The sequence below is a fragment of the Lathamus discolor genome, chromosome 2 (genome assembly GCF_037157495.1).
Source record: "Lathamus discolor isolate bLatDis1 chromosome 2, bLatDis1.hap1, whole genome shotgun sequence".
NCBI lineage: Eukaryota > Metazoa > Chordata > Aves > Psittaciformes > Psittacidae > Lathamus > Lathamus discolor.
Genome location: NC_088885.1, coordinates 112,349,170 through 112,368,429, shown reverse-complemented (window position 1 = coordinate 112,368,429; position 19,260 = coordinate 112,349,170). Strand labels below are relative to the sequence as shown.

The 19,260-nt window shown below is 37.5% G+C and overlaps 1 protein-coding gene across 2 annotated transcripts; it reads right to left on the bottom strand.

The window, feature by feature from the left end:
• Positions 1 to 1,748: 1,748 nt before the first annotated feature.
• On the bottom strand, positions 1,749 to 18,312 carry IMPACT (impact RWD domain protein). 2 transcript variants are annotated; one of them, XM_065668139.1, is made up of 11 exons: positions 18,204 to 18,312; positions 17,398 to 17,526; positions 16,600 to 16,652; positions 15,547 to 15,609; positions 13,523 to 13,608; positions 11,909 to 12,037; positions 11,518 to 11,615; positions 8,427 to 8,500; positions 6,600 to 6,690; positions 3,769 to 3,903; positions 1,749 to 1,947 (listed from the first exon to the last, which is right to left on the bottom strand). In XM_065668139.1, exons 1-11 carry the CDS (start codon positions 18,267 to 18,269, stop codon positions 1,876 to 1,878), a joined length of 996 nt encoding a protein of 331 aa, XP_065524211.1. In that variant the 5' UTR covers positions 18,270 to 18,312; the 3' UTR covers positions 1,749 to 1,875. The 2 variants fall into 2 exon arrangements, with proteins under 2 accessions (XP_065524211.1, XP_065524212.1); XM_065668140.1 differs by having other exon boundaries at positions 11,518 to 11,612.
• Positions 18,313 to 19,260: the final 948 nt, after the last annotated feature.

Here is a 19,260-nt window from a genome sequence, read left to right as displayed (position 1 = left end):
ATGAGTACTTTCTGGGAAAAACGTGATTAGAATAAAAATAACAATCAGGCACCTAGCTTTCATGTGCCTCAGACTGAGCACCCACAAGTTCAGACATTTAGAATTACTTGTTGATTCGGAGTGGTCAAAGCTTCAAGTATAATGCTCTTCATAAAAAGAACATGTATTACCATGAATGGAATCGGGCAGCTGCAGCAGAACTTCTCACAATTCAGCTGCCTCTCTTACTAAGTAATTGCTACAAATTCAAACTCCCATAAAAATAACAGAAAATTTGGCAAAATTTTCACTTTAAAATAGACAAACCGTGAGCAAAAAATACCTGTATGACACAAAATATGCCAGACTGCTACGCAGTGTAATATATGGATCTCCTTCCCTGGAAGGAAAAACATTTTATTATCACAAGTACAGATGCTAAGGCTGAATCCAAGAGTTTTACTATGCAGACAAAGTAACATAACCACGTAAAATTGCTTCAGTAAATCAATGCAGGACCTATCTGCCAGGAAATCAGTGGTTAATTTTTAATTGGGTTTTTTTGATCACATATTTTAGTGGTACTTTTGAAGTTACTGAAATCATTAAGGACTATTTCTGTTGCTGTATCAAACTCGGGAGTAGCTATTAGATAAAGTTTTCTGGTGTACCCATGCTGGAGAACTATAATGAGCAGTTCAGTGTAAGAACGTATTGGAAAAATATTTATCATGAACTGGTGGTCAAATAAGCTAGTCTTACAAATACACCTTTAAACTATGTTAAGTGCCACTAGAGAAACGTCATTAGAAATAGTCACAACCCTAACATTACTGTATAAGCAAAGTACATAAGGTGTACCTGACCGAAGAAACCACCTGTGACTCAGCTAGTGATTAGTGGATCACAAAGTTTAGACACTAACTTGAAGAAAAAAAGCCCCTACACATCATTAAAGTCCATTCTCCCCAAGTGGAAGATAACAAGAGAATGTTAAAAAAATATCTAAATGTCATCTAAATAGCAGTATAATTATCTGACTAAAAGTCCTTCAAGTTTTTTTGTTCTGCATTAAAGTCTGGAATCTATTAATAAAAGAGGGGAAAATTGAAACACTTACCTTTTTCCCACTCTACACCAATGGAAGTCACTTCAGAAAGTTTACTTACGTTTACTACTAGCTGTATCGGTTCGATTTCAAAATCCTCATATTCTTTGTTGAAATTATTGCTTCCTTTAATTATGCAACAGTTAATCCTTAGCTCTTCAACAGGCTTGTAGATCCTGACAGTTACAGAATGATCCTCAAAGAAATTCTGAAGTGATTACTTCACATTTTTAGTTCATCACCCATGCTTAGTCTTTCTTATGTCACCAAGCGGGCTGTATCTAGCATGATCAAGAGCTGCACACGCAGGACCATGCTCTTCAAGGCCATGTAGCACTGGGCCACACACTTCCCTTTTAGGTAAAGTCTAAAACTTCCTGTGCCCTGGTCTATGAATGACTCCAATCTCACTCTCAATACAACAAACTAGGGCATTCAATTCCTAATATAAGATGTGTCTGAATTTGAACCCAGGAGTGGAGAAGATAAATAATACACATTTAAATTAGTCAACCATTGGTCAGGGGGAGGGGCTGGGATGGGGAAATGGTTCCAGATGTTGCAATGCTCTCATAACAAACAGCTGAAGTGTGTAAGAATACAGAAAACTTGTGCCTAAGTTCTACTTCAGAACGGCAGAAGAAATCACAGAAGATGAAAATATATCTATAGCTTTATTAAATTATCTTCTGAATACAAAATGTCTGTTCTATTATATAAGGCAGTAGCTCCACATTTTCTTTGTATAAATATGTGCAAAATAATCTTTTATAGTTTTAAAAAATAAACTAGTGTTCTGTTCTCTTCTTGTTGTCCTTCCTTGTCTTTTTGCTCTTTCCTGCTTGTTTAGATGACTCTTCCTGAAATGAAAAACAAACATTTCAAAATTTAAACAACATTCTTATATACAGTGAGTATTCTCCCAGGGTCACCCACAAGAACTATTTTTAATATGAACAGTGTTCACAGTTCACTGGGATTTATGAAAGTTTTGAGTTGTATAATACTAATCCACTCAGTTTTATTAATTTGTCTGCTTATGTTGTTATTTAGAAAATTCAGCCTTCAGCAACGATAAAATACAGACACGGCTATGCCAACAGAAGCATATAATGTAAAAATAATCTAAGCCATTTCCACTCAAAGAAGAGGTTACCAATACAGGAATACTTCTCCACACTATACTGCAGAACTTTTACTGTGGATATGGCCTTATCAAGAGGTAAGACTGTACACCAGTGCATTAAAACTGCTTCCCTAAGTAAAACAAACCTATTGTGGGAGAAACAATAGCCGTGCTGGATCAACACTGTGATATGCAGCATAGTCTTGACTGTCAATTCTGAAAACCAAGACTTTTCTTCAGTAGGCACGCATTGCAAGCAATCCCCAAAACGGTGAAAGAATCGGCCACTACAGAACGTGAGGTATTTTCATCGACTTCTTTTTACCTTTTTTGCACATGGAGGGAAATGGACCCTAACGGGATATTTGAACTCTACTGTTTTGAAGAGAGTTAGTTGAAAAAATACTCTTTTCAAGAGTCACATCTATGGTACTAGAATATTAATTACCACAAGTTCCATCTGCTAGTTTTCTGTTGGACACTGCTAACAAAACACATTAATACACAACAAAGAAATACAGTCTGGTTTGTTAAAACGGGGAAAAAAAAAAAGGAAGTAATTTTTGGTACTAAACCTTCTCATGAGGGTAAATGCTTAAAAATTTGGTTAGTTTCCTTTTAAGGAAAGCAACACTTGCAAGTAAGAGAACACTGATAAACTGCCCAGAAGGTAAATCACTATGTACATACAAGCACCTCTAAAATGCAAAAAGCACATACCTGAAAAGTGCAGGGAGGAAAATGGGGAAGAATGCTCAGCTTTCAGCCACAGCAATCTTAGATACTTTCATACGTAAAGGAAAACTGACAGCCGCATACTTTTTCAAGTATTCATCAGTAATTATTTCCTACTGTCTTAAACTTTATTGTTAGCAATTACCTATGATAGACAGACCTAATATGCTGTTCTGAGGATGAAGAAATGTTGGAAAAAGCAAGAATATTACATGATTAAATGACCCAAGTCCCTTATGTAGCAAAATGCCATTTAAAGACATTTGGAACTTTGTCTCCTGAGTTATTTAAGCTCCCTTGGATCATTTTCCCATAATCTTTTCTCTAACAGTTAATGTTACTTTGAATTCTTCTAGTTTGGATTTTTTTCTAATGGTGTCTATCATCTATGATTCTGAAAACTTCTTTGGGTCCAACAAAGCTTTTGATTTTCAAAATGCCTACTAGTTAGAGGAATCCCCAAGCTCAGTCTGCCTACACACTAAGAACTGGTGGCACAGCTAAGCATGAGGAGCAGCAGCTTCCAGTTTTCTGAATACAAAGAAAGAAGCACTTCTCTTTCCCATCCTCCTGCAACCCTCAAATTTGTCTTCTGGATCAACGTCCTCAAATGCTGCTACCCCTCTATTGCATGTCTCACACTTATAAATCAGGTGGCTAACTTCTTTGGAAGTTCTTTGTGAGTGTTTGCACTGATCCTATCAGTGCATCAAAGCAATCAGGGGATGACACAAGTAGAATTACTTCTCGCTTTGTCAAACAGTGACAATTTACTCAAGTTCATATACAAATGCCTTCATTCTAAGTGGCAGAAACTTACCACTGAAGGTACATAGTTGTATTCCACAAGCACATTCCTTGCACAATTGTTTATATGTTTAAAACGATCTGGTCCCAAGAGAATACCTCCATACCAGCGGGACACCACAACTAACACATTGTGGACATTCAAAATCTGTTTGAATGTTTTCTGTTTGAAAATAGAAGAAAAAAGGAAGAAAAGATGTTGTTATTTTTTAATTGAATTAATTTAACTGTTGACACCGTGTGAAACACGGAAGTCTACTATCTTACATTTTTAACAACTTACTGTCACACATGTTATCAGAGGGTAACAAATAATGACAAGTCAGCAGTTGTGTTAAGTTTCCCTCTGAAGCTCACACCCAAAGATAAATTCAAAATAAAAAGAGTCAATATATCCCTCAGAAAGGGTGCAAAGCTATCTCCTGTGCACTACAGTTGCTCATCCATGTGTCAAAAGCTTCAGCATTACTTCAACGTAAAACTACTGAGGTACTATTATCTGATACGATGAACTATTTATTTCCAGAGAACCTCTGTCACTAAGCAGACTGTCTATCCACATTTTTGGAATGGGTGGTTGAGGCCAATAACAGCAGGGGGAGAGGCATTATGCATATGGATATACCTAAAATGCCATAAGCTAGTACTGTTGCCATGTGCCATGTGCAGGACTTAGCAACTTAGCAACCTAGCATGTAGATAATACATATAAAACTCCGCATTTTCCAGGTTTGATTCCTAGTCACAACCAAGCAGTTGCTTTCTGAATTCAAAAAGGCATATATAAAGTTCACACAAGTTAAAATAATTGTATTAGCAGTTAGGACTGAAAGGAACTCAACGACCTTTATATAGCTTTTTTAAGACTGTGAGTAACAAAATCAAGTAGAGTTAAGCAGGAGTGAAAATTCCTTTTACTGCAATTAAGGGCAAGAAACACGGAAGGCCTCCAACAGCTTTATTTTTCACAACATCTAAACGTGATTTGACTAGACTTGAAAACCACCGTGCATTCCACCTTGCAGCAATTCCTTCCTCAAGCTCTCCCCATCATCGGCAAGCACTAGTAACACTGGGAATGCCAACTGACCAGGTTTCAGAGAGAAACACACATCTTTGAGCAACCTGGTCTAGTGGAAGGTGTCCCTGACCATGGCAGGGGGCTTGGAACTAGATGATCTTTAAGGTTCATAGTAAAAACAGGATGCCAAACATGGTTGGTAAAATTTCTAAGTTTGAAAGAGTTAATCTAAAATACAGTTTCTTGTAACCAGAAAGTGCTATCTTGACTGAAGTGGTTAAGTATATCTGGAGCGAGATAAGATTTCTATTGCAAGAGAAGAACTATAACTACAGCAACAATAACTGTATTAAACCAACTCATTTTCATGCCTATATTGTATGTCGTAAGTGCTTATAACAGAAAAACTACAAGACCTACGACCATACGTAAATCAGTCATAAACTACTTTAATCTTTTCCACAGGTGAAAACTGTACTTCTCTGATCCCTGTAGCAATACTCTCCCAAAACAAAATCATTCCCATTAACTAGGACTACAGACTGAGAGAGATGATCCCTATGACTTAGACACATTCACATTTGATAGGGGAAACTTGATGTCACTTTCTAAACTGGATTTTTATGGAATGTTAAGTGCCTGGACACTTTAAGCCTGACAGCTCTCAAAAGTGTACATTAACATGCTCAGAAAAAGCTGTAAGCTCAGAACAAACTGAAGTACAGTAACTGCAAAATTGTTTCTCCATATTATTTTCATTACAATAATGTTTTCACTTACCACATATACCTGCATATATTATATAACATAAGTTTTCCTTCCCAAGTTAGGTTTGAATTACTTGGGAAGTTTCAAAAAGTTCTAAATGAAAAATCTCAGAATATTTCCATCAATTACTTTTTCAATTTTTCCAGAAAAAAAATCTTTGAAATAATAATAATATTATTATTATTATTATTAATAATAATAATAATAATAATAATAATAATAATAATAATAATAATTTTAAAACACTTTAATACAGTCTCCGGGAATAAGAATACAACACATGAAGGAACAGAAAATGTAAGCAAGCAAAGGACAGGAAAAGAAAACTCCTGTTTGTGACAGGGACATCAATTTAAAAATCAAAATTAATAACAATACTTAGTGTGCTTCTATAACTGACCTGAGGCACTGCATAAGATGTACCCAGCTGTCCCCTGTAATTATATTTATGTTTTCACGACGGCTCACATCATGCCAGTGAATCTAAATTAATCAATCTCAATTCACATTTAGTAGCAACTTTCTCAAATAAATATTATTTCAACATTAGAAAACTAAAGCATATGTAAGTATGAAGGCTAAAGATCCAGAACTGGAACAAAGAAATAGATGAAACTGACAAAACAACTTAAACCCTTCAATCCCACTACCTTTTGCATTTTAAGCTCCACTCTGCAAGTTCAAATATGTGTCTTTTTATTACAAATATTTGAGGAAACTAAAAGAAAGGCTGCGCATAGCTCAACTCTCACATTCTGTCAGTCAGCTTCTAACCAGTCTTCATTTTCAATATACCTTACACCACACAGTAAGCACAGGAAGCAAGACTTATTTATCTTTTAAAACATCCAAACTATTACTGCCACTACCTGTTTCTGATCCAAGACTTGGAAAGGCTGTGGGTTGGGTTTTTTTTTTCACCTTTGAGAAAGAAATCATCTATTTGTCTACAAGCACAACAGTAATTAAAATAATCATATATATGTTTATTTACATTATGGTGGTTTTTAAAATCTGGTCAGGACTTCCAGAAGAGAAAGATTAATTTCTGTAACCTGCATAAGATGAAGAAGGCGTCCACCTGCTGCTGTCTCCCCATCATCTTCACAATCCTGTAAGAATGTCTGCTTATCTTCACAGTATATCCTTAAAAAAATAAAAGAAATAAAAAACCTAACATAAAATAGATTAAAAAATATGTCAGTCAATTAAATAACATTTTGGCATGACTGACGATGTATCAGAGATGATGAAGGGGGTGAGGCGCTGGGACAGGTTGTTCAGAGAACACTGCCCATCCCTGGCAGTGTTCAAGGTCAGGTTGGATGGGGCTTTGAGCAACCTGGTCTAGTGGAAGGTGTCCCTGACCATGGCAGGGTGGTTGGAACTGGATGATCTTTAAGGTCCCTTCCAACTCAAACCATTCTATGACTGATGATCTTTCATACACACCTGTATTAATTCTATTTCTCTGCTAAGGACACTTACATGAAAACAGGATGAGGCTTAGGGTAAACCACAAATACGTATCTGTACAGCAGAACAAGTTTTTAGAAGCCTTTATTTAGACTTTAGCTACTTCACATTTACAATGGTAATGACTCCGGAGTTAAGTCCCTAATCAGAAAAATCCTTAGGTTTTTAGCCTAATAATTACACCTAGCTGAAACCAACTCTGTCAGATACAGGTTCAAATTATGGGACACACAAGCAAGTTGGAAGAACTTGGACAAAAGCATTACAAGTAGTTAGGTCTACATTTCAGCAGTAGTGTGAAACTATTAGTGAAATTCACCTTCAGATTCTCCATGCCATCTCCTTCCTCAGGGGACACTCCAGGAAATTTGGGGTGAGCAGGACAGCTGCTCAGCTCTAATTTTCCAGAAGTAATGCTCTGAGGTTGACTGTTTGTTACCAGTCGTTTTCATAACTTCCAAACTTCGTTAATACACACATGATACAAGGACAAAGAAGCTTTCAATGAGAAAGACGTACTAAATGACAAATACGAAGTAAAGTTTCTGTTGCTTTTTTAAAGTTTATTTAGATAGTATGAGTCAAAGAAGCCAGATAATAATCAGCAACAACAGAAATCCCTTCTCTTCGAAAACATTTTGCTTAGGTAGATTTTTTGGTAAAGTAAGCTTTCACTTGCTCTCATTTGATGATTCATTAGGATCATGCCAGGATGCGTATGAATGGCTCAGTCTATAAATGCTTTTTTAAATGACTAGCTCTCCAGTAATGGAAAGGGCTCCTTTTACTGTAATTTATATTCCTCAGAAAACTCACATCACTGTCTGGACTGAGACCAATTCATTACACATAAGCTGTGCTCACTAAAGTTGCCAGAGACAGACCACTACCAAACTAATATTTACCTGTCTCCCATTTTCCCTAAAGTTTCTGGTATTTCAGCTGAAATTTCTTATGCCAGATGTCTGCATCAGGCTTTATGTTTCAACTTTTATTTCAACTAAAAATTTTAAGCTATTTCTAAATATAAGGTTGGGAAGTTACTTCACCCACGTAAAAAAGCATTTAGTTCAAGATGTTCTAGCATTTCCATATCCACAAATACTATGCAAAATATAAAAACACATGTTCAAACCCACTTTAAGTCTTTTTTTTTTTCACTAATGCTGCTTTACTATCTTAACATATTTCCTTCTATATGTTTAACTGTCTCGACCTCAAATTCAAAATAAATCCTAAAACGTTTACCATACAAATAGGAAACTCACTCCCATAAAGATTTAACAGCAAGGAATTATCTGATGAATTCATCTTTCCTCATGTTCTTTACTCCTTTATCAAAGAATGCTAAAAAAACACCAAAAAACCATAGCCCCCGAAAAACCAAACCACTCTTCATCTCTCACCTGTATGCATGTATGTTGTGGGTAGCACTTGCAATTTTCTTATTCTCATATAATTTTTCAAGAACTCTCTTTACCTTTAAAAAAACAGAGATAAGGTTCCTTTTAGAATGGGAATTTCATACACGCCATCTCATCTCTATGATGCTATTATTATCTCTGCTAAACAAGTATCTCTTTAATACCAAAAAGAAACACTTTTTTTTTTTTTTACACTTCAATGTAAAATTAATATTCAGTGTTGTAACTCAAGAAGTGGCTTCTCAGTACTCTATTGCTAGTTTCAAATCATTTTTCTATGATACTGAGAACAGCTGTTCCTTGAAGGAATGTACCTTCAAAGGTCACCTAGTCCAACCCCCCTACAATGGGCAGGGATATCTTCAACTAGATCAGGCTGCCCAGAACCACATCCAGCCCGGCCTTGAATGTCTCCAGGGGTGGCATATCTACCACCTCTCTGGGAAACCTGTGCCAGTGTTCCACCACCCTCATTATAAAGACTTTTTTCTGCATATCCAGCCTGAATCTGCCCTCTTTTAGTTTAAAACTATTACCCCTCATGCTATCACAACAGGCCCTGCTAAAAAGTCTCTTCTCCCTATCTTTCTTACAGGCCTCTTTTGCTGAAGATGTAGAAGTGTCAAATCGCCTTACTACACAAGAGATGGTAAGATCTAGAAAACATTTTTAATCAGTATGAATTATCAATTACACCTGCTGACTTTTTCTCAACTATAACACTAAGCTGTAAGCTGGAATATAACACAACTGCTTTCACCTACTTCAGGAAAATGTGTGATATTTAGAAAGCTCTATTACATTTTGAATTTCTCCCTCTCCTCAAACATATTTTTTCCCCAGAGTTTCCATTTCACAGAATGAATAACGATTACAAAAAAGTTCCATTATGGGTCTGAAAGAGTCAGTATTTCCCAGAAAAGATATTCTCACCATGTTCATCCCTCTGATCTTAAGAAGTACCAAATTCAAAACATTTATCAGTATTAGCTCATCTTCTGTTTTTAATTAAACAAGCTAGCAATTGTTTAACCCTTTCCCATTTGGTCTAGCGAAAAAGAAAGCTTTGATCAAGACACTGTTTTAGTGCATAATAGAAAAACCAATATTACTTTGAACAAAACATTACTGAAGTTGAGAAAGCTTGGGAAAACATGCTTGGTGAACAAATTGCCTTCCATTCCAGGGAAAAATGTCTTTGAGGAGCAATCAATATACATATTTAATTTCTGTCTTAGCTATACTGTGCTATTTGCAATTCTTCTGGCAAGAATTCACAAATCTGCAATTACGAAAATCACCTCAGATATGAGACCTCTATGAAAAAACTCCTATTATTAACAGAGAATGTTGCTTCAGACACCTGCTTTTTTTCCTTTTCCTGTGCCCCCCATTCCCCAAGGGGAATATTGGAGAAAGGCAACATGTATTAGTTAACACACTTTCATAAATATATTTCAATATATGGACGTAGGGTACTACGCATATTAAACGATCACCACCTTTGACAATACTTATTTGTCACCTACCAGGCTCCTAAAAACATACCTTAATGATTCATTACGTGTATTAGCAATGAACCTCCAAGACAGGCATCTTACAGCTAAGCAATAGTTTATCCTTTTTCCCATTGTAGCTCCTGAGCCTTTTTTTTTTTTCTTCTGTTCCAATCTCTATTATTCCTGCTTTAGGAAATTAAGGGATGCAATTCTTTACATGTCAGTGAGGCATCTGCTCACAAAAGATGTAAGATGCTTAAACAGACCAGTTCTTCTCACTTACTAAATCAATGTCAAATCCAAGAACCACATAACTTTCAAATGTCAGAATAAGCCAAACTGAGACAAGGAAAAGCAGTGGCACCAAATTATAGCCTGCTACCTGAAGTATGCCTATCACTTTCTGTTGAACGCTAGCTAAGGTATCTAACCTACCAGCTAGAACTATTCTGCAACGGACAGTCATTGATGCAATGCCACCCTCTCAAAAGTTCGCCACGAAGGATGCAGGGAACTAAAGACCAACAAGTCTTATGTCTATACTAGGCAAGATAACAAACGGGAAGCAAAATCAAAAAAAACCCCACAGCTCAAACTGTTACAGCTTTTGTATGGAGAAACATACCTCAAAGCCCTGTCAATCTGTTAATACTCTTTCAGGGACACTGAACATGTAGTAGATCTAGCTCACCTGGAATTTTAAAATGCATTTGACAAGATCCTTTACCAAAAATTCTTAAAATAAAAGCTAGAATTGTATAAGAGGAAAGAGAAGGATTTTCTCAAGGTTTAACTCTCAGTTAATGACAAGAAAATATGAGTAGTTCAGTACTTTCTCCACTAAATAGGGATCATCAAATGAGACTGATGTTAATGAATGCAAAGTGATGTACAAAGTGACTTCAAACTAGGTATTAGCATTTGCAAAAAGAGATCTTGGAGTTATAAAAGACGCTTCTGTGAAAACACCAGCTCAGTGCTCAGTAGAGGTCAAAAAAGTAAACTGAAAGGTAATACTAGAGAAAGAACATGGAAAACAGAAAAACTCTTCAGGCCACTATAAATCCTTGGAGTGACTGCACCTTTAGTGCTTTGCATAGTTCTATTCTGCATCTCAAAGTTAGAGCATGCATTATACGCACCAAAAGATACTGGGGGTCTTCAGCCCATAAAACCAGAAAACTAAGGTCTATTAAAACTGATAGATGTCTATAAAGTCCAACCACACAGAGAAAGTAGAGAGGTGCAACAAAATTTTGAGTGACTGGATCACAGCAAACATGGGAAGGCATATTTTCATACAATGCTGTGGATTCTGAAAGTTAATTCTGGTGCTAGAAGCAACGGGCCAAATTCCACCTAATAGAAAAGAACAGCAGGATGCACTGCAGAGCGGGTATGTAGAGCTATTTATTTGACAGTGATGGCAAGAAACTGATGGCCACTCAGACAATATTAACACAGGAAGATGCAAATACAGACAGACTGACATATTTGGTTAATCCCAAGTATCCCAGTAATATTTTGTCAAGCTCAAAATACAGACAGAAAGAGTAGTATTGATCTCTACTAACTTGTCTGGGTGTCACCACAGGAGCCAGATGTGCCTGGAAAGTACTCCTTCGATCTGTAATTGGGTTTCCGTGATGTATGGGTGGCAGTTCTTCATCTACTGATCATAAATAAGGAAGTGTTCGTTTTCTTTTAAGAGTACTGAAAAGATGTATATGGCTACATAAGTAAAGAATGTCTCAACTTTAAAAGAGGGATTTGTTGAAGTAAAGTACATAAGATGATATACAAACCATCAAAAATTATGTTGGTTTATTTTCTTCTTACAATTGTTTTTAATCCTTAATATAATTTTGTTACTAATTTTACTTGAAAGCCACATAGACAACCAGAATCTTAAGGCCTCTCTCTTTTAAACTATTAATCAGAATTAACAAGCGCATATTTTTTTACCTTCTTGACTTTCAGATGTAATGTAATTTAACATTTTAATTGGATCTTCATGAATGGGCTGACAATCTAGGTCAAAATCATCGCCACCATCTTCATCAACTTCTTCACTGGTTTTCTTAATATCTGGTTCTGTTAAGATAGAAGTAGTAGAATTTATTATACATTTTTTTGTGAGACAAGTAAGACAAAATTTCAAATTCTTTTTCCCCAAACCTCTGGCTTTTCAGTTCAAAGTTTGTCACTAAAAAATTATGAAACACAGAATAGTAACTTGATTACAACAAACTCCAGAAATTCTGAATTTGCAGTCCAAAATAATCTGGTGTTTCACAAGAACTCCAGTCATTTACTGAACATCTGGAGAAAAATGTGCAGCTGTCATTCAATAGCACTTCATGAGGTTATAAAATCATTATGTTTGAAATATCTCTCTGGATATGCTTGAAGCACTCCGTGATTCCCAAAATGCTATTTATCTTCATGCATAGGACATACAAAAAATAATAGTCAATAGCAAAAGAGTAAGTACCACACAAAATTTGTGCTCTGGCAACTGCATTTATAGGGAATCTACCATACACACATGTTAATTTAGAGTGCATATGATGTGGTGTTGATGCAGTTTGTGTAACAGAGGTATTTTCCATAAAGAAGCAGATTGGTGATATAGCATGTTCAAAAAGCCTAAAAAATCATTAGATGTATTAAGTAAAAGCCACAAGGTTGCTGGCAAAATAAGCAACAAATTTCCAATATTGCCAGTAAAATTTTCACTTCTCAGTATCCACTCCTTCAAGTTAGGTCAATGAAAAATTACTTTTTAAATATCTGTGATGTAGCAACAAAATGCACAGTTTATTGAAAACTAGACCTTATCACAAAGCAGCACTGATTTTTTCCACCCTCTCTTCAGTCTCTTATTCCTCACAGGACTGAGGTAGCATCCATGACACAGAAAAATACTTCTATTTCCTTTTGCCACAAGTGCATGCATACATGGCACTCATGCATTTCACAGCAATTTAGGATTTTAATGCACAAACCCCCAAACAAAAATAAATCCCACCACTTTCTGAAAGTAAAACTGTGAATTTACACAAACTCTATCACAGTACGAGTAACAGCAGATGAATCACTGCCACTCTAATGATGATGTACTTCTCATCCCGATATAGTAAAATTCAATTAAGATGGAATACTTGGCCATTTGTCTGTACATTTCACTGAAGTTTATCTTCTCTTGAGGCTAATCCAAATCCTCAAAGAGTACACCCAACAACAGAAATCAATTACTCTCATGAATAATTCCTTTACAGAACAGAGGACAATGCGTTATACCTGTATGCAGCACTCTGCTTTCATGCAAGTAATTTAATTCCCGAGAGAACTAAGGACCTTGCTCTAGTTCACAGAGGCCACCCTCTTTTGTCCCTACTGCTTTTTAAAAAAGGGAAGCTATCACTGTAAAACAACAAGCCATGACACTGGAGACTGTTGTTTTACGTTATTTAGATCCAACACAAAACTGGGCATAAAGCTTTAACTTGTAATGAAATCTTACTCTGCAGTTTAACAAAATGTAAATTGAGAAAAACCATGTGTTTTCTGAAGTACCTGGATCTGATGACTGTGCCTTTTCAATCAGAACTTCTCGTATCTTCTCCACCCATAAATAAAGTATACTTTCACCAAGGTTCTGTCTGGAAGTTAAAACTCACAGTGAATGATAACTTCTGCAGATTTCACTTTGAAAGAACACCAAATAACATACATGTTTCAGACACATAGAAATGTAACATTATAACCTAGTGAGATATAGAGCTAAGGCTTGTGGAAAGTCCTGTCTCAGTAGTTCACTAAGCGAAACACATGATACCTGCATCACTATATGCTCTTTGTGGTTTGCTTTATTTTTCTTTTTCTTTAACATTAAAAGTACCAATGCTGAAGGAAAACAGGCAACTGACAGAAGCTTTATGGCCATTTAGGAAAGGGAAAGCAACTGTGTAATTAAAAGATGGATGGTACTCAGTATTTTGAAAATACTAAGCTAAGATGCCTTAGATCTTGCTCTGGATCAGTTTTCTCTACAAAAAGTATCGTATCCCAGTGGTGAACTCCCTCAGCTGCTCTGTGGCTGTATGGGACTCTTCCCCCTCATCTTTGGGATAGGGCTCTTCTTTGGAAGAGCTACCTCACAAACGCCTCTTCCATTCTTCTCTTCTCTTCCCCCTCAAGCAGTCAGTGCACACATAGCAAAGGTTGTTCTCTTAAGGCTGGACTGTGATAGCAAGTCAGTGGCAGTAGACACAGTGAAGCATTGGACTGATATGCTACAGTATGAGTAACTAGCAGTCCTATAGGACAGGGAAGTAAAGATTTAGGTCTAAGAGTCTTTAGTCAGGGGGCAGATGTGTGTATTAAGGTCCTGGTGAAAGATAGGATGCACGTATTTTTTTATGTGCACATTCAGAGTTAAGAAATGCTGCCTTAAGGTGCAGCAGGACCCAAGCATCTCACAATATGTTTAAAATGGTATCCTGAGAAGTTGTCTTTGTATTTTAATTCGTTTATGAACTATGCGTATTTGTCTCAAAAACAAAACTAAAGATTTAGGACTGTAGGTAACTCCTGGTTTCTCATTAATTTTATTCCTACTGCCACCATCTGGGGTACCACGCAAGTACATACTGGTGACAAAATTACCACAGAGCTTTTCACTTAAAATCCTCACACATTTTTAACACTTTAAATTCAATTTTACTTGCTTATCTGTTGCTTAGTTAGAAAAGAAACCCAGTTCATCAATATAACTGAGTAATTACATTAAAGAAAACCCATGCAAGCTAAGTGCTCTCTTTTTAATGGCATTAGAAAACATTTCTTATATTCAGATTTCAGTATTTTGGGCAGTCATGAGAGTCATGTGCTTCCTTATGACATATTTTCATTTCATTTAGTTTATATTATCTTTGGGATCTGAAACAATTAAATAAACCATATAAAATACCTAAATTTACTGTTCCAATTTCACTGCAATTCAAAACCATGTAATTTGAGTACTTGTAAATGTTCCATTTATTCTCATGCATTCATTATGCATTGTTGTTGGCTACGCACTGTGATAAGAAACAGTCCGCTGTGTTACAGATCTAATTAATAGATTCTACATGAGTTTAATTTGCCTTAAAATCTGCTTATCCCTTAGCTATCTTTAAAGAAAGACTCTTTTGCCACTTACATTCTAAGGCACAAATGTCCTACAGTTTAACTTCCAAATGCAAAATAAATGAGGAGTCTCATACTTCACAGCACCAACTCATAAGCAATCTCACAGATTCTAAAGGGAATCTATTCTATTAGGAGTCAAAATGAAGCCTTCTATCCTTACAGAACACCAGGTCTAAAGAATATAAATTTGTTCGAGTTTAACACAATTTGTCCTTGCAAAATGCTTAGTAAGTACACAACATCTTTAAATGTTAGATTTATAAACTAAACTTGCTGGTTTATGGCTACTGCAGCAATCACTTCACAAATACTAGTTCAGGCAGATACTTCAAAAGCATACATTGAGTAGAACATGAAACTAAAAATACATTGTCTCCTGTCACTATATTCCACAGTCTCTAACTTACATATATATTTCTTCCAAGCTATTTGCTAGTTCCATATAATCTTGTCCTCGAAGCCAAGGAGCACTAGAATGAAAACAAATACAATGAAAATTCTGCCTATACATCAATTCCAACATCTCAACAAACATTCATTTTAAAGTAAACGTGATAAACAACTCGAAAAAAAACACTGTCAATCACTGACACTTCCCAAGATTCCAGTTGCAAATGTCCTGGTAAAAGCATGATCACGCAGTTCTCCTTCAAGACTCCTTGACTGGGCTGCTTTTTCTTTCTTCAGACAAAAAAGCTAGACTCACTTTTCATGGTAGGCCACTGTGACTCCAGAGTCACTTTACATATTATTTGCTTACATTTTCCAACTCCTTCAGCATCATTGAATCTATTACATTTAGAATGTCCGTTCAGTTCTGTATCTGTATCTTCCTGGTCGCATATTAAACTATAAGCTTTGCCTCAAGTTTACCAGCAATATTTTGTATTGCTTTGTCAATACTGATAACCAAAACTCAGCAGATATGCTGTGTGTCATGTCCTGCAGGTCCATCTGTCATCCACCTCAGGGACTTGACTTACACATCTCCATTCCCATCTCATGTACATGTCAGGAGACAAGGAGAGAGCAGGGAAGGAAAACAGGAAGATAGTACATGCCATGGCTGCATCCCAACAAGAGTCAGCACTCAGGTGAAAAACACATCTTTCAATCTGAAACAAGTACCCAAACAAGAGGGCTATAAACAAGGAAGAGACAAGACATCACTCCAACAGAACAGGCAGCAGCCACCATACCTCCACAGTCCAATTGCTACCTTGCCACAAAATAATGCCGCAAGATTTAGAGATGAGGGAAGAGAGCAACCTGTTACAGGGAGCTCCATAGTATGGCTAGCACAGGAGAAAGGATAGAATATTCTTGCTGGAAACATCCCTCATCCCCACTATACTTTAATTCAAGGAGTCATCTTAACTAAACTTCAATTTATACTGCAAGCAACTAAAAGTGGTAATTCAGAAAAGAAATACAAATGTTTGAAAGAAAACTTCACTTACTTTAGTTGATAAATAGGTGGCTCTGCAGTTGGATATCCTGGCGGCAAAATCACCTGAAAAACATTCAACATAAGTATTCACTCGACTACTCTCAATTAGCTGAGCTCTACTGATGGACTCAGAGGTCGAGCACTAGGACTACAACTAGTGTTACAAATCAAGAAAATAGTTGGCTATGTTGTTGCAGAATGACAAGAAAACCTGGACATCTGTATTTGGGATTCCAGTGATGGTAATGCATACAGACATTATATTTCATGGTGCAATTTTCGTGGAACAAGTGCCACGAAAATTAAAGTGCAGAACAAATTTTAAAGAAGCTGCACATGTGGTTACTGGACTTCTTTGACTGACAATACACTTTGGCATTTCTTCCACTACATAAACTCACTGGTTTCAGTTCTGTAATCATAAAGTAGCAAGCTACTCAATTAAGTTGATCGAATTTTTTGTTTTTCCTCCACGTTTTCCATAAAGTAAATCTAGAAACAACTGCAGCAGATTCACTCAGATGTTCGACACAGTCAATATAAAAAATATTCTAGAAATTAGTCTTGGGAAAGAAACACTGGAATTCATTTTTGTCAGGTGTGGAATTAGGATATATAACTACTAAAAAATATCACAAGCATATTAATGTGTTACAGAACAATCACTAAAGTCTATCACAGATTCCAACCAAAAGCTCCTTAATACATCTGAATAGATAATGAATCCTATTTAAAAGGGTTTCCTGCATGCACAAGACTTTGCCTGCATCAGTCAAATTCCATGCCAAACCTCTTAACGCTGCTTTACCTGAAGACAGAGGGTCCATTTTGGTTGATCCAGGCAATCATTAATCTTAATGCAATAGATTTTTTCATCTTCATCAACAACGCACCAATCTTCACCATATATGGATGAAAGGGCTTCAATTTCATCAATCTAGAAAAAAGCATTATGCAAAAAATTAATAACCTCTCCCAGGGCCCACAGCCTTGTGTGCCAGTCTCAGTTTTAAAGTCTCGCTCTTCCACAGCTTATTTACAGACCTGACAAGATTTACGACACCGGAAGGCCATAAATACTGTGGATCCAGTCCTGACTCACAGCGTTAAGTTACCTTTGCTCAGTTTTCTCATGCACACAACAGCTTTTGTATTTCTATAGGTAATCCTGTAATTCTCGGCAATGACAAGGTAAGCAAAGCCAGGTGGATCAGCTACAACCCATCCCTGCGCCTCCCAACCAGTGCTGCTCCTGGCTGGCCCATCCATCCCTCTGAAGGAAAACACCCTAAGGCCTTCGTACGAGCTCTTACTAAGGAACAGTGATTATAAAGTTATACAGCAAATTCCCACAGAAACCGGACAGCCACTATCCACCTGGAAATTAAACACCTGGAATGGGTCTTCAGTGCGAATGTGCGGTCACCCACCGGTGCTGAGGAAACACAGTCCCGCTGCCGCTCGGACAGCACCGCGGGCCCTGGCCAGGGAGCTCACCCGAAGCCACCGGAAGCCACCGCTTTCGAGGCGGCGCTCACGCTGCCCGCCCGAGGATGCCGCGGCACGGCAGGACCCGCGCTGCTCCCGCGGCCCTGTCACCCTACCGCCGCTCACTTGCTGCTGAGCCGCCTCCGCGTCCCTCGCCGCCATCGGTACCTGACGGGAGCAGGGAAAGGGCATGCGCCGAAAGAGGAGGTTGCGCAGTGGTGGCGGTGAAGCTGCCAGGCCTTCCTTCCGCCAGCGCACCACGCTGACCTCTTTGCGCCGCCTTCTGCCGGGAGGCGCAGCCGGAGGCCCCGCAACCTTGCGCCTCGGCTGCGCTTCTCTCGTAACTGGCTGTGCTTAACTCGTTCGTCCTAGCCCCCTACCTGCCCTGCCAGTGGCCCGTGTTCCTTGTGCATCTCAGGGCAGGGCTGTTCTACGGTCTAAACCATCTCCTTTGGATACCAAAGCATAGCTACCTACACCCGAGCTTGACTCCCAGATTGAAGTAGCATCTCCTGTGCTGTCCCCGGGGAACTGCCATGCAGTTCCCTGAGCCATTCTTGAGTGTTGCTGAAAGAAGAGTGAACTCGAGCGATCTGTTTCCAGGTTAGGTTTAAGTGCTGTCTCGGGTAAAGGAAACTTAATACGTTCCTGAAGTACCAAAATACCCGGGTCAAGATGTAGCATTAATAAACTTACAAAATCTACTTCTGATATGCATAGCCACAAAATCAACATTATACTTGTCGGGTGGTATTTTCTGCCTTACTCATTTCATTATTTTTAAAGGGTATAAGCAGTTATATTTCAGTGACAATTTTACAGTCGTTTTTATCTTGCATTCATGTCACTCAAAACGAACGATCTGCATTCTTATAATTGCATCATTTCTTCAAAAAACGACTGACCAAAACCATAGGTTTTCCAAGCAGGTTCCATTAAAGTTACAGAAATGCAGTTAATTTATTCAACATTGACAAGCTTTATGTGTCTATCTGTTTTAGACAGCACTGATCAGTAAAGATCAGTGTAAAGCTTGAGTGTAAAGTATGGGTGTCATCTTTTTTGCAGTTTGTAGTTCATGTGTTTTCTTCCAATGCGTTTTTATAGTTGTGAGGAATATAAGGTGAGGTTTGTTTTCCCTTTTCTCAAAAGCTGGAAGATTCTGTGCCTGCTCTGGAGAACA

Bases quoted from the DNA above. Each gene is read 5' to 3' on its own strand.
- IMPACT (XM_065668139.1), bottom strand. From the start codon at position 18,269: ATGCCCTTTCCCTGCTCCCGTCAGGTACCGATGGCGGCGAGGGACGCG. The intron at 17,527-18,203 runs GTGAGCGGCGGT...GCTTTTTTCTAG, and splicing joins CGGAGGCGGCTCAGCAGCAA to ATTGATGAAATTGAAGCCCT. The intron at 3,904-6,599 runs GTTACAGAAATT...ACATTCAAACAG, and splicing joins GCCTTCTTCATCTTATGCAG to ATTTTGAATGTCCACAATGT.